Source organism: Helicoverpa armigera, chromosome 20 (genome assembly GCF_030705265.1).
Source record: "Helicoverpa armigera isolate CAAS_96S chromosome 20, ASM3070526v1, whole genome shotgun sequence".
NCBI classification, from domain to species: Eukaryota; Metazoa; Arthropoda; class Insecta; order Lepidoptera; family Noctuidae; genus Helicoverpa; species Helicoverpa armigera.
In genome coordinates, this window is record NC_087139.1 from 9,404,800 (window position 1) to 9,421,468 (window position 16,669).

The 16,669-nt window shown below is 36.2% G+C and overlaps 4 protein-coding genes across 6 annotated transcripts in view; 2 read left to right on the plus strand and 2 right to left on the minus strand.

The window, feature by feature from the left end:
* Positions 1-16,669, plus strand: part of LOC110381946 (alanine--tRNA ligase, mitochondrial) — a 317,119-nt gene that overhangs the window by 73,101 nt on the left and 227,349 nt on the right. The gene's annotated exons all lie outside the window — the stretch shown is intronic.
* Positions 4,106-6,606, minus strand: LOC110379244 (26S proteasome regulatory subunit 6A-B). Its single transcript, XM_021338837.3, has 5 exons — positions 5,920-6,606; positions 5,454-5,649; positions 4,913-5,109; positions 4,550-4,680; positions 4,106-4,390 (listed from the first exon to the last, which is right to left on the minus strand). The coding sequence occupies exons 1-5, from the start codon at positions 6,472-6,474 to the stop codon at positions 4,183-4,185; spliced, it is 1,287 nt and encodes a 428-aa protein (XP_021194512.1). The 5' UTR covers positions 6,475-6,606; the 3' UTR covers positions 4,106-4,182.
* On the plus strand, positions 6,981-10,877 carry LOC110379246 (succinate dehydrogenase [ubiquinone] cytochrome b small subunit, mitochondrial). Of its 2 annotated transcripts, XM_064039643.1 has the most exons (5): positions 6,981-7,170; positions 8,352-8,488; positions 8,825-9,009; positions 9,536-9,755; positions 10,192-10,374. In XM_064039643.1, the coding sequence occupies exons 1-4, from the start codon at positions 7,140-7,142 to the stop codon at positions 9,753-9,755; spliced, it is 573 nt and encodes a 190-aa protein (XP_063895713.1). In that variant the 5' UTR covers positions 6,981-7,139; the 3' UTR covers positions 10,192-10,374. The 2 variants fall into 2 exon arrangements, with proteins under 2 accessions (XP_063895713.1, XP_021194514.2); XM_021338839.3 differs by lacking the exon at positions 9,536-9,755 and having other exon boundaries at positions 6,985-7,170; positions 10,192-10,877.
* Positions 10,191-16,650, minus strand: LOC110379243 (uncharacterized). Of its 2 annotated transcripts, XM_049848871.2 has the most exons (11): positions 16,317-16,650; positions 16,071-16,156; positions 15,910-15,991; positions 15,535-15,619; positions 15,050-15,206; positions 14,653-14,746; positions 14,152-14,320; positions 13,381-13,491; positions 12,894-13,131; positions 11,725-11,809; positions 10,191-11,608 (listed from the first exon to the last, which is right to left on the minus strand). In XM_049848871.2, the coding sequence occupies exons 1-11, from the start codon at positions 16,416-16,418 to the stop codon at positions 11,027-11,029; spliced, it is 1,791 nt and encodes a 596-aa protein (XP_049704828.2). In that variant the 5' UTR covers positions 16,419-16,650; the 3' UTR covers positions 10,191-11,026. The 2 variants fall into 2 exon arrangements, with proteins under 2 accessions (XP_049704828.2, XP_049704830.2); XM_049848873.2 differs by lacking the exons at positions 15,535-15,619; positions 15,910-15,991 and having other exon boundaries at positions 16,317-16,360.

Here is a 16,669-nt window from a genome sequence, read left to right on the forward strand (position 1 = left end):
ACGAAGCCATACACAAAATGCTTTTAGATCACGCAGATCCACAATTTATAAAAACCATTCCATTACAATAATGTCTTACAAAAACCGCTTCATTTTCCAAAGTCCCATACATTTACGAAAATATTTTGATTCTAACTTCCGTGTGCACATCCCATAAAAATATTACATCAAATACGGCCAATCCTTTAGAACGAGGGATCATTATAAAAATTGGGTCGCAGAATACATTTTTGCATCATAATTAATTTCAGAATAATTTTACTGAATTACTTATTGATTTTGGCTGATGAGGAAATGACCCAGTTTCTATCCGTATCCAAAGATGGGTTATATTTTTCGCGTGTATTTTGTATGTACGCCTTTTGATCTATTGGTTACCTACCTCCCCCAATTCATTCAATAAGCCCACAGCAATTTGGACAGTTCTGCTGGTACTCAGTAAGCATTTGAACTGAAGTAGCTAAATTGTTATTAAGCACAATTCAAAACCGCAAGCGGATGGAGTGAGTTGCCAAAAAGCAATGCTGCAAATTACGGTCACAAAAACCGTCTTCGCTGACTAAATTCTTACAAGTTATAATGCTTTAGTATCAGGGAACAAATAGGACATTTTGTTGAAATTTTTGTTTCATGTCTCTTTGGGGAACGCATCCCCTAAAAATGTAAATGAAAAAAAAAAATGGGAATTTATTGAAAACAAACCAGGTATCGCACTCAACGTCACGCAAGACAGATTTTTACCATTTTTGGGGGTTCGTGATCGATAAATTATTTTTGTTTTGGGTCATTTATACAGGTACCTATCAGGGGGAAGGATTTTCTTTATGTGTGATTATAAAAACGTGATTGGACAGTTTTGGTAACTCCAAAACATATGTCAGACAATACAATATATTCCATTTCCAATACTAGATTATAGGGGAGGCCTTTGCCCAACAGTGTGACACTACAGGCAATTACCAAAAACAATTCCGAATCGGAAAATGATCTGAAAGTGGTGTAGTACAAATTAGCTGGTTCTGACCATGATTTAAGGCAGAAACCGCCCAAACCTTGACACGTACAAGCCGTGGGACGAGCATTTTGTATGAATTAGTATTAGCGAAGTACACATTGTGTCGTGTGTCCTCATTAGTTAGAACAAACAAAAATCTAGGTTACAGAATAACATAAAGCATATCGCTTTTAACTGGACTTCGTGGTTTCTAATCAATACTATAATAATTGTTACTGTTATAATTTCTGTTGAAATATACTCATGTGTTGTTTCTAAGAAATGCAAGGCAGTTAACGCAGTTAGGTAAAGTATGTGACACCGATGACCGACGATCAATATTTGCCCAAGTTTTTTAACTCGAAAGCGAACAAGTTTTAAGTAGTACCTAAAACGTGTTTGTGTAAAATTGAACTAGAAACTCCTCAAAGAAACAGATGGAAAAGACCATCTTTTCTTATTTCCGAGGGATTCTCTTTCTACAGGCAGAAATCGCCACCATTTTGGGAATACTTAAATAAGCGGATCGACTGCAAAAAGTCGCGATTTTCTTGACCGTAACCTAACTCAGTTTCAATCAGCTACGCTTCAAATCCACGAATATATCCGAGTGTTAATAAAGCGCTTAAAAACCAAACGACCGATGTACCGTATTGTTTATCGAGCATGAAATCTAACAGCAAAAATTACGGTAACTCTTTGGTAGCAGCCTTTAGGCTGTATAATAGACATTGCCGTGACAACCAGTGGTTTGTTCTTTGTTACACCATGATGGGGTAAGAAAGCCGTCTATTTGTACCAGGCACAGGGTTAGCGTGAAGAAACAAACCACTTAAGGGGTACTTGGAGTTAGTTAAGTCGAAATTGCGTTAAAAGGGGCGCTATTAAAAAAGTTTCAATTGGTTTTACAAGAAAGTTGAAAAATGGTTTATTTAGTAGGGGCCGCAGTATTTGTATTTTATAGCCTTTTGTCTGCGGTTTCACCCGCGTCTCGTGGGAACTACTGCTCAGGATAAAATATAGCCTATGTTACTGGGGAAGAGTGTAGGTGCCCAATCCAACAGTAAAATAATTTTTCAAATCGGTTCAGTAGTTTCGAAGAATATAGGGTACAAACAAACAAAAAACCTTTCCTTTATTATATTAGTACAAAGTTAGATGTATTATTACAATTATTTCTGTAGAAGTTAAAGTATGTACCTAACTGGTTATACGTTTTTTGCCATAACTTTGTTCTACAAACGACGTAAATGCACGCGAGATAACTTGACACCACAATTATTAACACTATTTATAATTATTTTTTATGGCCAATAAAAACTGCATGTGTTGCATGTTTTATTACTTTGTTAAAACAGGTTTTATTCAGTTGTTTTAGCAATAATAGACATAATTTATACTGGCCTATTCTCTTACATTTTTAAAAATTAAATTTATAATATTATTAATTTCTTAAATTATTATAAATATTAATTAATTACCTAACATACATAAATAGACAATTTATAGACTTATTTCATTAAAATTATTAATTTAATTAAGATATAAGAAATTAAACTTAAAGCTGCAGGTATTTGTGTGAAAAATATGTGTAATAGTTATAAATATATGTGCAGTTATAACTAAAATGGGGTGTAAGTGAAAGAGTTGATTTCAATGAAAGTTGATGAATAAAAAATGCAAGGAATAAAGTGTAGAGGTGAATTCAAAGTCAATGCAGACTAAACATGAAACATGAAGGTGTTAGAACTTTTTAGAGAGAGAAAAAAAAACAATAAAAAAGTATAAGCTAAAAAGGTTTGCTATACTTTTCCTCTAAGGTTTGTTATAATAAATATAATGAAATATGTTTACATAAGTATACAAAAGGAACCTGGTGTGTGGACGGTGAATGTGTACTTTTGGAATATCATCGGGAGGCAGTTTTTGGGAAACCCCACACTCGTCTTCTGGCTCCATGGCTCTTTTGTGGCAGAAAAACAAATATAATACTTACTTAATTATGCACCTTACAGAAATAAAATAAATAATATATAATTTTTATTTTAGTTTTGTTAGTAAAATTATTTTAGGCTGAAATCTACTTTCAAGTTATTTGTAAGAATTTATAGCCTGTTCTGGAAAAGTATAAGCTGTTTAGATATTATTGTTCTAATTTTTCAAAGAAAATTAGGAAATTAAATAATTAAAAGAAAATATTGCTGCTTTTTGAGTTATTAAAGTATTATTTTACAATTTAAGTAATTGAAATACCTTTAGGTGTTACTTAATAAAATTAAGAAGTTTATTTAGAAACTTAAAAAGAGGTTTATACAATTTTTTGAGGTCATTCTCATAGTTTACTGCAGTATCAGGCTTTTCGACAGAATGCAGCAAAAGGGAATTACAAACTAATTACGAAGCTCCAAGCACACACCGCAAACCGGAAAAACATTCACAAATCGATAACCACCGCATCAATACACAAATTAAGTTAATACAATTTTACCTTCAGTAAATCTAATAAAAATTGCAATTTTCCAAGCATAGGTTATATTTATATACTCACGACTTAGGTCAGAATCTCTTCGCCGATGGAATTTACTAACGAAGTGTAAATTGTCAACACTAATAATTTCACATTTCTAAGTTTTAGTATTTTTTTGATGTTTTTAAAATAAATTACAATTAAACGAAAAACCTACTAAAATTTTGATAGACTTTATTTTTATGTTTCAAATTCAGCACACGCACGCGCGTTGCCAATTTTTGTTATCGATGCGTTCGTAAATATTGTTTTGCGAATTATTGCAAAAAGTAATGAAATATATAATTAGAACTTATTAATACCTTCTAATTTAATATATTCATACATTTTCACATATTCTAGTGTAGTTGCAGGTACTTAGAATTAAATTATATGAAACAATACCGACCGCCCAGTATATTTCGTCTTAGTCAATTTTGGTATTTAATCGAACGAGGCGAAGTCGTAAATGGAAATAATCCACTTCAGTCAGAATGAAGAGCAAATAGTTTTCAGATGTATGGAATCGACCATTTCTATAATTTATTTTTTTGGCATAAGATTTCAATTATATTGTCGTCGAGGTAAATAAAACACTCGCATAATAATTTTCTAAATTTTATTATACAATAAACTTATAATTAAGCATGAAACTCGTAAAAATACACAATATACGTTCTTTTTAAGCATAGTAGCTGAGGTTGGCCTTCTTCTTGGCCTGTACTTCGAGGATAGCGTCCATGAAGTCTTCATGCGTGACCGCGGTGGCGGAGCGACGGAGGGCGATCATACCGGCTTCTACGCACACGGCTTTGCATTGGGCTCCGTTGAAATCGTCAGTGGAGCGGGACAGCTCCTCGAAGTTCACGTCGGGACAGACATTCATTTTCCTGTGGAATGGAAGAGGCATATATGATGGCTTCATTTTGTTCACTTAATTTTTACATTAGGGAGACCATAACAAAGACAACCTATTTTTTTTATTAATTTTGCAAAAAAGGTCAAAATATGAATAGGTTGATGTATTTATTTTTTATGAAAGAAGTTACCTGGAATGGATCTGCATAATACGCGCCCTCGCCTCCTCATTGGGATGAGGGAACTCAATCTTCCTGTCCAGACGTCCAGAACGGAGCAGGGCAGGATCCAGGATGTCTACTCTGTTTGTAGCAGCAATTACCTGTAATTAACATGTACAGTGTAAGGGACATACATACCCGAGTGGACAGAAGTATATTGAAAGATGTGAAAAGTTAGTGTAATGGACATCATAAAAGACCAAAAAGTTTAATAATTTATTATTTTTTATTCCAAGTTATTAGGTTGGATTATGACAATGTTATAATTTACAATTTCTTGTATAACGAGTTATCAGGGTATGTTTAGTCATGTATAAGTCAAATTTTATTTACCTTAATATCAGCAGTAGAACTGAATCCATCAAGCTGGTTAAGCAGCTCCAACATGGTACGCTGTACCTCCCTGTCTCCAGCCTTCTCAGAGTCAAAACGCTTGGTACCGATGGCATCTAACTCATCAATGAAGATGATTGCTGGGGCCTTCTCTTTAGCTAGAGCGAAGGCGTCACGGACGAGTTTGGCACCGTCACCTGTAAGTTAGAAAGTAAAATAAAAAAAATGTTAATAATATTTACTAATATAGAATTATATTGCTACTACATAGACAGACTTTGATTTGAGATTTCACCAAAGACATGTGTCTGATTAATATTAAGGTGAGCCTTACATTGATTGACATGGGATGCTACTATAACACAAAATTTCAGACATCTACACATATGAAAGAAGAATTTAGATTTGTAGGGGCATACCAAATTACTGAAATATTAACATCATGTGTATTGTTAACTACAGTTCACACCAAATAACTTTGCAGTTCAGAAGAAAGCTATTTGATTCATTGTGCAAACTGTACAGTAGCACTAAACCTTACCAATAAACATCTGCACTAGTTGAGGTCCAGCCAGTTTCAAGAAGGTAGACTTGGTCTGTGCAGCACAAGCTCTTGCCAGCAAGGTCTTGCCGGTACCAGGAGGACCATACAGCAGCACACCCTTAGGTGGATGGATACCGAGGTTTACAAACTTCTCCTTGTGGGTCATTGGGAGGACTACTGCTTCAATGAGTTCCTGGAAAAGAGAATTTAAATGTTGCTTTAGTTCTGTAATATATTGATTGCCTTCGCTTGATCATAGAGTAAAGATTAGTTGATGTTCCATGTAGGTTTGTTATGGTGAAGTATTTATCCTTTGTTTACATTTAAAAACAAACGTAAACCCCTTGTATGGTTTCTAATACATAGCATATAATTTAGATAAATAGTTAAGACTTTATTTCTTATTAATCATGACTAAATAATAAAGATATGGTAACAAAGTTTGGTTAGAAACTAAACTGACCTGAATCTGTTTATCTAAACCACCAATATCGGAGTACTGTTCTGTTGGTCTCTCATCAACCTCCATGGCCTTGACCCTCGCATCATACTCAGCGGGCAACGTCTCCAATATCAAGTACGAGTCCTTGTTCACACCAACTAGATCTCCTGGTTTCAACTTTTCAGCGTCAACAAGCCCAATGACTGGTAAGAAGTAAGTTTGACGGGTGGAGGTCTTGATGACCGCGCACTTTCCTTTACGCTGCGAGTCCAGGTCCACCACAGCACCATCTTCCTCCTCTTCTTGAGGGTCCACGTCCAGAAGTTCTATGACATTGGATACTAGGTAAGGTAGTGTCTTGTTCACTTTAATTTTCTCAGTATTCTCCTTGATTTTGTCGTTCTGTGCCTGCAGCTCGTGTGAGATCCTCATAACTTCACTCTTCATGATTTTAATCTCATTGTCTAGGAGTCTTGTGCGGCTGATGATTTCGTCTGTTGGCATGCGGAGAACTTCCTCACTGAGCGCCTCCTCGCCATCTTCCCAGATAGATTTATCTTCTAATGTAGTAGCCATTATAAGGTTTATTTAAAATCTGTTGCGGGAGACTCAGTATTGATACCGAAACGATGCAAAACAAAATTCTACAAAATCTTGGAGTCACCAAAATGAATTGTCATTCCGACTTTGGGGTTAGCAGGAGTAAAAATTAATAAATAAATCTACAAAAAAGTCTTTAATGTAAATAAAAATCTAAATAATCTAAGCAAATGAGAAAACTATTTAATACCTTATATAAAATGAGTACTTCACGGTATTTTTAAGTATTTTATAAATTGCGGCACAGGTTACAGGTTATTTCAAGTGGGACATTTCTTCCAAGTTCTTGAAACTTGTGGTTTAAGTTATTTGATTTGAAGACTATTATTGTGATTGCCGCAATCTCTCTTCAGACCTCGGATTTTTTATAAACGATTTTATCCTGCTTGACCCATAATATTCTTTGCAAAGTAGACCATAGTGGTCCAAGTAGAACGCATCCATTCTCCTTTTTCTTTGGTCTGTGGAAAAATACTTTTCTTTGTTGACGTTTGTAATGTGACATGACAAGTGACGGTCATTCGATTTTTGAATCGATGTATTTTGACGTGTTGCAGGAAGGAAATTTTAGAATTTGATGCTGTGTTATTACATTTAGAATTTTATTTATTGTTGTTTAATACGCAGAAACAGCTTCAAACATGGCCTTATCAACATTACTTCGTGCGCCAGGTAACTAAGCAGTTATCGTGATTGTTATGATATTACATAATAGTAGTTGTTTTACGATTGTGAGGTTCCGTATGTCTTGCTTTTCACGGTTATATGTGCTTTTACTGTAAATGGAAAATATTTTTTTATGCGTTGAAAATGTAATAAAAACTTATAACTACTTGTCAAACTTCGTTTTGATATTTAAATATTTTGTCAGTTTTTTAACCTAGCTATCAAAAAATATTTCTCTAAGCATTTCACTGGATGCAGTAATTAACGTGACTTAGTACGCTTATCTCCGTGAACAGAGTTATTGGTCAGAGATCATGTTAAGGAATTTTCTACTGTCTGGGGTAGATTATGTACTATATTGGCTACTAACTGGCCTTGAACCTACTCATCTAAGAGTGTAGAAGCAACAAGTAATAATTCCATATTTTTAGAATTGATAAACCAACTCTTTAGTGTTTGATGTAACTGTCATAAGTAACTATCAACATACCACCACAATGGTTCCATTGTTTTAGCATTGTTATGGTTTATTCTTGCATTTCAAAACTGCTTTTAGGAGTTTCCGCCTGCGGTTTCAGCTGCATCCTGGTGAAATACTTCTAGCACCTGGACTAAAAGACTGTTAGGATGATATTGGGATTATAGGCATAATAACTGCTTAGTTTTATTGAATTCATTCTCATTTTTTTCTGATAATAGGTTAAAAACACATTGAAACTTTCATATTTTAATATTATGTAGTGCGATTTATATACTCAACTAGAAGGCTCTTATTTTTTATTTTCAATGAATCTATGAATTCAGTTCATACCAGAAAAAAACTTACTACACTTGCTAGGTTAACTATTACTGGGCATTTTAATAGCATTTTTTAAATTGTTGTTTTAATTAAATAAGCAGTCTTATCTTAGGTGCTTTGTCACTCATTAAATTATTGCATAATATTATAATCAATACAATTTTGTACTGGATATAAAATAACACAACAATAACAATATACAGTCATTTTGGCTTTTCAATTATTTGAACACAATGTACACATGGTTGAAAAAAGTGTATCATATACAAACTAATTAAAGCATGAAGTATACTGTGGGGTGTTTGTGTGTAAAAAGCGTTGATACGCTCAACACATCAAACAAGGAGGTTACACACACATTAAAATTATTGAATTCTCTGCTTTGCAGCCATCAGAAGCACCATATTCACACAGCAAATAATGAAGCTGGCAACACAGCCGAACATGAAACGACCTGTGGTCAGCATGCTGCCTGCCAGCACGCTGGCTCTCAAGGAGATTAACAGCACGCCTATCATCAATTCTGTAAGTTATTAAGCCTTTACAAAAACAGCCAATGTAGCCCATACTTACCTTAGACAAGAAGTCGCAATTTTTGAAAGCCTGGACCTGAACTGGTATACATTTAATCAGTAATAGTACTAACAGTAGGCTAAAGTCAACTACAGACAGTTTATTGAATAATTTGCAAATTAAATATCTCTTTCCCACGTCAATTAAATTGAACTGCAATGTGAGGACATCCTTTTCACCTAACTATACTTACCAGCAACACAGCTATGTATTCCAATTATTGCATAAACAGAACCACTACGAAAATAGATATAACATCAGTCTAAATCTGTGTTACGATGTTTCCAGGTGCGTTCCTTCCGTACGTCGCCCGTACGCCTTTCCGACGAGAAGCCTCACGATCACTCGAAACTGTGGGTGATTGAAAAGGCCGTCGCCGCCCTTATGATTCCTTTGCTACCCATGGGCCTGCTTGTACCCAACCGGATTCTGGACTCTGTGATCGCTATCCTGATCTGCGCTCATTCGTTTTGGTAAGTATTTTTATTGTCGTATCAGAAGTTTTTAGAATTTACATGAGCTTTTAAGACCTCTTCCTATCTACAATTCCTTCCTTATTTCCTTAGTTGTTCCCAAAGTAGTTAAACACATTATCATTAAATGATGGTCCATTAGATTCCATGAGTTACCAGCATCTTTATCAGCTAATGGTGCAAGACTCCAAAAAAGCAGAGAGTTTGTAGTGAAGTCTTAAAACAACTACTTAATAGAATTTTTCCACTCAGGGAGACATGAGTCCTCCTTTCCTATTTGGAGCCTGTTGGCCGGTTCCTATTACAATAAACAATATTTTTGATATTGGCCTTTAGAATATACGTCAATAAGCAAGCAGAATAATTTTTTTCTCGTCTATAAGAACCATGCATAAGTCAAACATAGGAAAGGCCAAGGCGCATACCATTTCCACAGCCTTTATAATACCACCTGAAGATGCGACAACCCAGAACCTCTAGCCACAAATTCCCATCCCTCCTACCCCATAATTTTACCACTCCCCAGGGGTCTAGAAGCCATGATGGTGGAGTATGTGCGCGTGCTCCTATTCGGGCCGTTCATTCCCAAGGTAGCCATGGGAGTGGTGTACTTCCTCTCGGTGTCCATGCTCGGCGGGCTGTTCTTCCTCATCTTCAATGATATCGGCCTGTGCCGCGGCTTCTGGAGGATCTGGAGGAACATGAGGAAGCCGAAGCACGCTAAGAAATCGAAGAAAGTTTGCTAGGTGCTGGTTTTGTGCGTTTTTTTTGTAGGTGTAGTTGCCAGGTCTCATTTTTTGGCGGTAGAGCGAAATTTTTTTTCATTAAAATTACCTTAGGGGTCGTCTATAAGCAGCACTTCCAGGCCCAGAAACTCGTTTTTAGCACTCATAATAATGTATTACATAGTATGTGGACGATCCCTAGGGTTATAACAACCGCCGAGCAATTGGCCATCATAACAGGCAGACTGGAATTATACTCCCAGAAATATTACATATTGTAAAGAAAATATTACGTTTGATCAGTGTCACATATCGAATGGTGCTCGTGTTTTACTTAATTTTTATATTTTTGGATTCTATCAGTGGAGTACAATTCTACTCCTGTTTTTCTAGTTCGTATTTATCGACTTCAGTCTCCCAAATAAATAAAATACCAATATACAATTTTCTGTTGCAGGGGTTTGGAAGCGATCGCAATAGATTACGTCCGAGCTAGTGTTGTAGGCCCAATCCTTCCCAAAATTGCCCTCGGGCTCGTGTACCTCATCTCCATTGCTACCCTCGGTGGACTGTTCTACATCATCAGCCACGACGTCGGCATTGCCAACATGATCAAGCAAATCTGGGCTATCAAATCTGACCGCCAAAAGTAAATTCGCCTAGGGAGACATTTATCGATAAATTACTACGCTAGAATTAGTTTTAGTAATAGACCTGAGTATTATTTTTGCGGGGATCTCCGTTTTTGCATTCTTTGTACCACTATAACTCGGAGAAATCCCGCGCTTTTATTTATTTTCTCGGCAATGTTATTAAAGAGCTGTCAGCTAGTCTGCAGTTAGGAATCAGCATAAATCTGCAAACTGATATTACTGATCATTCATTTGATTATAAAATGCGTTTTTGAAAGTAGACAAATGAATGGCTGGAACTAATTTTGAATTTGCATAATTCCTAATTGTAGGCTAGTTTGCGAAAATGTACACATTGGTACTTAATGCACAAGATTTCGAAATTTTGTTGTATTTAACAATGTATTTTTTATTGTTACCGTCAAATCATTTGTTCTGATAAATTTGTATTTTTACGCACCCTCGGGTGGGATTAATTTATTGTTAGAATAAATGATAGTTGGAATTGTTATTGTTTTATTGTCATTTGCAAAATTATAGCTTACACCTACACCATTAAAATATAATCACTGGTTACACAGGCTTTAGTTTTCTGAGAAAGAAGACAATATGATACTTAGTCGATTAGTCTATCGGAAATCGATAACTTCAAATCGATTTTTAATTGTTGTGGTTGTTACTCGACGGCGATTTTTTGCGTAACCCAATCTCATAAATCCTTCTCATTTGTTTCTCAAACTTGCCAATTTCATCTTTGCCGAGTGTGACATTCTTTCCTTTCTCTATCAAAACATCCAGCAGGTTCATAAGCTCTTGTTTTTTTTGTTTTTTAGGATCATTTTGCCTTATAGGACACGATTTTCCATTTGTTGGAATCGGACTTTTTTTAACCAATGGTTTTTTGTTAATGATGGCCGTAGGAACGTGATAGGAATATCTTGTCGTAGGAATGTGATAGGAATGTTTTGTCGTAGGAATGTCATAGGAATATCTTGTCGTAGCAGTGGTATAGGAATATTTTTTCGTTGGAGTGTTGTAGAAATATCTTGTCGTAGGAATGTTGTAGGAATATTTTTCCGTGGCAGTGTTATAGGAATATTTTGTCATAGGAATGTCATAGGAATATCTTGTCGTAGGAATGTTATAGGAATATTTTGTCGTAGGAACAAATTCTTCTTGTTTTTTGAATTTAATGACATTGGGATATAATTCAGATCCTATGATATGAGGTGCAACTGCATCCTGAAATTGCACACAAATGTTTTAGATAATTATGAAACGTGTCTCAAGATTACGTAGCAATTAGTAATATTATAAATATAAGTTTGTCGCACTCATTAATTATTTCAATTACTTACCTCATTATTATTTAGAGAATTGAATAAATCGTTCATGTTTTCTGCATTTCGTTCAACATAAACATCGTTGTTGTCAGAAGTTAAGCTGAAAAAAAAAGGGTATAATTTAGACGGTCACCAAAAATATTTTTAAGACTCTAGGCTGAGGCACCAAATAAAATAAACAACTCCAAAAAAAATAAATTGACTTTATTAAAAGGGCACTAAAGAATATAATATTATGATCCAAAAAAAATTAAATAACATCAGAAAAATCGCAAATCTCGCACAAATATTATTTTTGGTTCCCAAAATGGATTAATGGTCACCAAATTCTGTCCCACTAAAAGATTAATATTACTACCAAAAATCAAAGTTAGTGACGAAAACGAATCGCTGCAAAACCGACTCCACGTAGTCTTGTCTGCCCTACCCCTAGAGTGCAATTCAAAACCGCGTAGGCGCGGAGGGGCGAGGCGGCCTGCGAGCTGAGGCGCAGGTAGTTTTAAGGCTCGCCGCTGCGGCTGAGGCTAGCCGGCGGAGCCGGCCAGCAAGCCGAAGCTGCGGTGGTGAGCGTGAAAACCATCTGCGACGATAAGCTCGCATGGGACCGCCGGAGCCCCGCAGCGCCGGAGCCGTGACAGAAGCCATGCTTGCTGCATGTTGCGTGCTTACTCTTTAAACGTACTGAGTTACACACAAATTCATGTAACAATAAATAAGCGACGTACGTTTGGGAACCCCAGTATATTAATTGGTATTTGGGAAATATTCTAGCGATCGTTAGCTTTTTTAGTCTAACAAAAATTACCAAATTAGGAGTCATGGTATGACATAATTGGTAACATCTAAGTAGTGACAATGTATAATATTTGGTCTAAAGTGTATTTTAAAGGCGTCCATATATTTTTTTAGTAGTCAATAATACGAAAAAATGGTTTTATTTAATAATATTTTTGGAAACGTTATTTGGTGCTCATTTATCCATTTTGGTAACTGTTTAGAATTTTTTTGGTTGTAAAATAGGTACTTTTTTGGGTGGTGTTTAAACACAAGCCGAAAAAAAACTGTAGCAGTCAAAGAAGAAAAGTAGGATTCTATGAAATGGATAATTTACTAAAGACTGCCAATAAGTACATCGGATATCCTTGGCCCTTTAGTTGATCAAAAGAAATGTTAAAGAAAATTACCTGCGAGTGCTATCTTTGTCATCTTTGGTTTTCCCCTGTAAATTTTCTATTTTGCCATTAAAATCTACTGTTTTCCCATGTAGATCTACATCCACTAATTTAAATAGTGGCAACACAATAACTGTGGAGTTTATTGCAGTTTTGCCGCATTTAGGCTCGATAGTAAAGGAGGGTAGTTTTCTCGTTCGGGATCTGGTTGTTGCAGTTCCTTCTGTACGCTTTTGCGTTTCTGCAATTTCTGTAATCACAAATAAATTGTATGTTGTTGTTTCTCAGAAGTTGCAAGTAATTTCACGATAGGCGAAACGTACTCGTAAGAAATTCCACAGCTCATGCGCGAGGCGGCAAATGGCTGAATAATTTGATAATAGAGCTTTTTTTTTAATAAAAGAAATACCTACCTTCCGCCCTCTATCATTTAGCGTTTAGTCAAAATCTAGCGTAGGTATGGTTATTGTTAGAAAAATCATTCTGTTAGTAATATTACCTGTTGCCTCCTCAATTGATTGTGAAACCTCTGCCAGCAATGAGTTGATCGCCTCTCTGGGGGCACTCCAGATTCTATTAAATTCAGAACTAATGGACTCTTTTGCGTTTCCTACAAAATTATGTAAATGCAGAATTTAAAACCTTAAAAACTGGGTTGAGGAGGTCCATGGAGAATAAATATGACAATGACACATCTTTTCTTGCTCTTTGAGGAACTAGCTCCTTGTAGGTAAATTACTGGTATTCAACTTCATCCGATTAGACTGAAAGCTGGCGAAAACGGATGGGAAAACGCTAAAGTGTTTAAAAATTATTAGCTTTCGAACAAAGTTTTTGAGGAACTAACATAACTGAAGCGTGGTATCCGGTAGACAAGGTTTTAACCTGTTTCAAAAACTGGCTCTGCCGAGACGTGGGTGACACCAAGAGGATCTGCTAAAGTGAAATAACAACAAGGGTCCGTTCACACAGACCGACTCGGAGAGCATCGGCGCGCATTTTGCTTTACACACAGACCGGAATCGGCTCCGATCGGCTGCGTGAGATGCAATCGGAGCCAAACGTCTGTAAGACCGAGACAAACTACGCGATCGGAACCGGTCGGCTCCTCTTATTATTTCACACCAAGAGCCTTGAGCATTCTTAATGACAAAAGCAGTGCACATGCAAAAATACACCTTACTACAAATACTAAGTACTTGATTTTAAACTTGTTAAGAATTTGCTCTCCTCTCCGAGCCGGTCTGTCTGAACGGACCCCTAGTCTTACTATCAGGAGTTCTTGATCCAGGCACACAAAGGCAGTCTTCAGACTCCTTGTAATTAGGAGGACAGCCACACTCTTCGCTGTAGCCACTGCCGGGGTCCGGGGCCTCGGTCGCGTACACTGGTTCTCCTTCAGGCGTCCAGTAGGACAGGTAGCAAGTCAAGTGGGCTGCCTGAAAAATGGTTAGGAACTTCAAAGAGTGTCTTGTTGCCAAATGTAATCTCATTTCTCATCTTATTTGAGCACCTTATGTAACAAAAAAATACCAGAATACCAGAGACACATAGAAAAACAGAGAGATCCGTTTTTTGTCCTTTACTACATTACCTACATTATATTGAGTTATTGAGGAGGAATATTGCACTATCTATAAGTGGACCCATCACCATTTTCTTTAGCAGTTTAGGGGTCTCTTGAAAGCTTCTTGCTTATCGAATTCACTAATAGTTCCAAACTAAGCACCTACATAGCTGATACACACTTAGTTTAAAAAAAAAAACAAACCTTGGTATGTTTTACGGCATAGTAGACACCGAATGCGCAGCCAACGTGCGTCAAGTTGTTCATCAGCATCTTGATATGACGTCTGGCGATTCCGCTATGAACAGTATATGTCACTATGTTTAATTCGGTTTTAAAAATCACGGATATTAAAGGTCAGTACTTACCTACTTAGTAGGTTAGCTAATAGCTTACACTATCTTCAGCATCTACTATGTAGTTTATTTCTAAAGGGTTTCTAAAAGTTTTATGCCAACCGAACTAACATTCCTTTTTCACTGTTTTTGTGTTTTAGGGACCGTAGATAAATTAGCGCGAGGTTTGCTTAACCTGGCAGCATCCACTTTTTTGTGTAGTGTAAATGCTGCTTTTTGTTTAAATGTTTAAAAGTGCCTTGTACCTTTTAAAACTTGGACATTTTTCTAACATGGCCGGTGAAACTTCATCTTTTGCGTCAAGCCAGACTTGCATTAGAGACTCAATCAGTTGTTCAGGGTCTGAGGGCTGGCTCGTAATATTCTGATGTAAATATGCCATTACAGGATTCGGAAACTTCGCTAAAAGACAATATTTAGATAGGTTAGTTGGTCATTATCGCGACTTTATTTCGCCGCTAGTCGTTGTCCAATCTGCCAACATTAGCTTCTCTGGTAGTCACCTAACGGCCAGATTGTCAGGCCTGCAGTAATCCTATGTAAGTCTTAGGCATCGGTTTTACCAAGGGGTATTGGGTTGTCCGGGTCAAATAGGCAGTCGCTCCTTCCGTTCCGACTAGACTGGAAGCCGACCTCAACATACTTGGGAAAAGGCTCGGGAGATGAGTAGTTTCCTCCTATTTAGGTCTTAAGCTCAACATTAACATGATTGAAACAAAGAAGAACTTACTAGTAGCAACACAATCGTATTGATGAGCTTTAATACACGTGGAAGTTATTAGTTTCGCTATCCCTGCCAATTCACTGTCCCAGAACTGAAATATCAGTTTCAGTTATTAGTAAGAAGTCAGTAGTATAGTCAGCATCAAAGTAGCTGAACATCAAATTTTCACAACTGCGAAACACGGGTCGTCGATAATAACTTAACCGAATTCATCTACTTTTTTGAAGTTAAAATAGCGTTTGTAGGTACTGTTGAGAAATTGTAACTCTTTAGGTACTTTGCTAGACACTTAAGAAGATTTTGATTGCTTCAGCTACTTTTGAAGCTGACTGTGCAGTTAGAAGCAAATAGGCAATATTGTCTGCTTGGCAGACAACTTACCACTCGCATGAGGCCATAAGCTCTCGGTAGAAATACTCCATCCTTTCCCAATGCCTCGCCATTTGCTGCTTTCGCCCTTAACCTAATATCATTCTAATTAGATAATTAACTTTATTTGTGGTTTATACGTTAGCTAAACATTAAGGTTAAACTATACTTACACATTGAAACGATTCAAGATGTTTGTAACATGCTTTTTCGTCAAGTCATACGCTCTGAAGTTCATGCATGCCTTAGGTTCTATATCCTTAAAAGTTAAAAATACTTATGAAAACTAAAGTTAGGTCACAGTAAGGGGTAAGCTCAGCATGTTTATTTTGAAGTATAATTTAGAAAAAAAGGTTAGTAGGTACACTCAGAATAAAAAATATGTAGTTGACTATGATAATATAGTTTTTAACACTTACCAAGTAATGACAAATGATATGTGGGCCTCCGCTTTCAGTCTGAGAGCATAATTTATCATCCGAGCAATATTTATTTAAGTCGATCTCATCATACACCTTCATACAACGCGTTAGTTTTATCAAAACCGCCAACGTAAATAATATCACTACATATTTTTTTACCTACAAAATGGATGACCAATATAATTTAATTTTATTTATGTAAATTGCTTTATAATTTTCCTATGCCTTCACGTTACAATATAAGAACAATCCACTTACTGAAAAATATTCTATCATGACTGCATTTCCTGAAATAATCACAACCAATCATATTGAGGAGAAGTTTATCTCAAACTGTTGCAAACAAATTG

What these genes read in the sequence shown, in the direction of transcription:
- LOC110379243 (XM_049848871.2), bottom strand. Translation starts at nt 16,418, where the DNA reads ATGAAGGTGTATGATGAGATCGACTTAAATAAATATTGCTCGGATGAT. An exon ending in CTTATGGCCTCATGCGAGTG is followed by an intron (nt 15,620 to 15,909) that starts GTAAGTTGTCTG and finishes CTGATATTTCAG; the next exon opens with TTCTGGGACAGTGAATTGGC. An exon ending in ATCAATTGAGGAGGCAACAG is followed by an intron (nt 13,132 to 13,380) that starts GTAATATTACTA and finishes TTGTGATTACAG; the next exon opens with AAATTGCAGAAACGCAAAAG.
- LOC110379244 (XM_021338837.3), bottom strand. Translation starts at nt 6,474, where the DNA reads ATGGCTACTACATTAGAAGATAAATCTATCTGGGAAGATGGCGAGGAG. An exon ending in GTTTAGATAAACAGATTCAG is followed by an intron (nt 5,650 to 5,919) that starts GTCAGTTTAGTT and finishes TCTCTTTTCCAG; the next exon opens with GAACTCATTGAAGCAGTAGT. An exon ending in ATTATGCAGATCCATTCCAG is followed by an intron (nt 4,391 to 4,549) that starts GTAACTTCTTTC and finishes TCCATTCCACAG; the next exon opens with GAAAATGAATGTCTGTCCCG.
- LOC110379246 (XM_064039643.1), top strand. Translation starts at nt 7,140, where the DNA reads ATGGCCTTATCAACATTACTTCGTGCGCCAG. An exon ending in AACATTACTTCGTGCGCCAG is followed by an intron (nt 7,171 to 8,351) that starts GTAACTAAGCAG and finishes TCTGCTTTGCAG; the next exon opens with CCATCAGAAGCACCATATTC. An exon ending in GCACGCCTATCATCAATTCT is followed by an intron (nt 8,489 to 8,824) that starts GTAAGTTATTAA and finishes CGATGTTTCCAG; the next exon opens with GTGCGTTCCTTCCGTACGTC.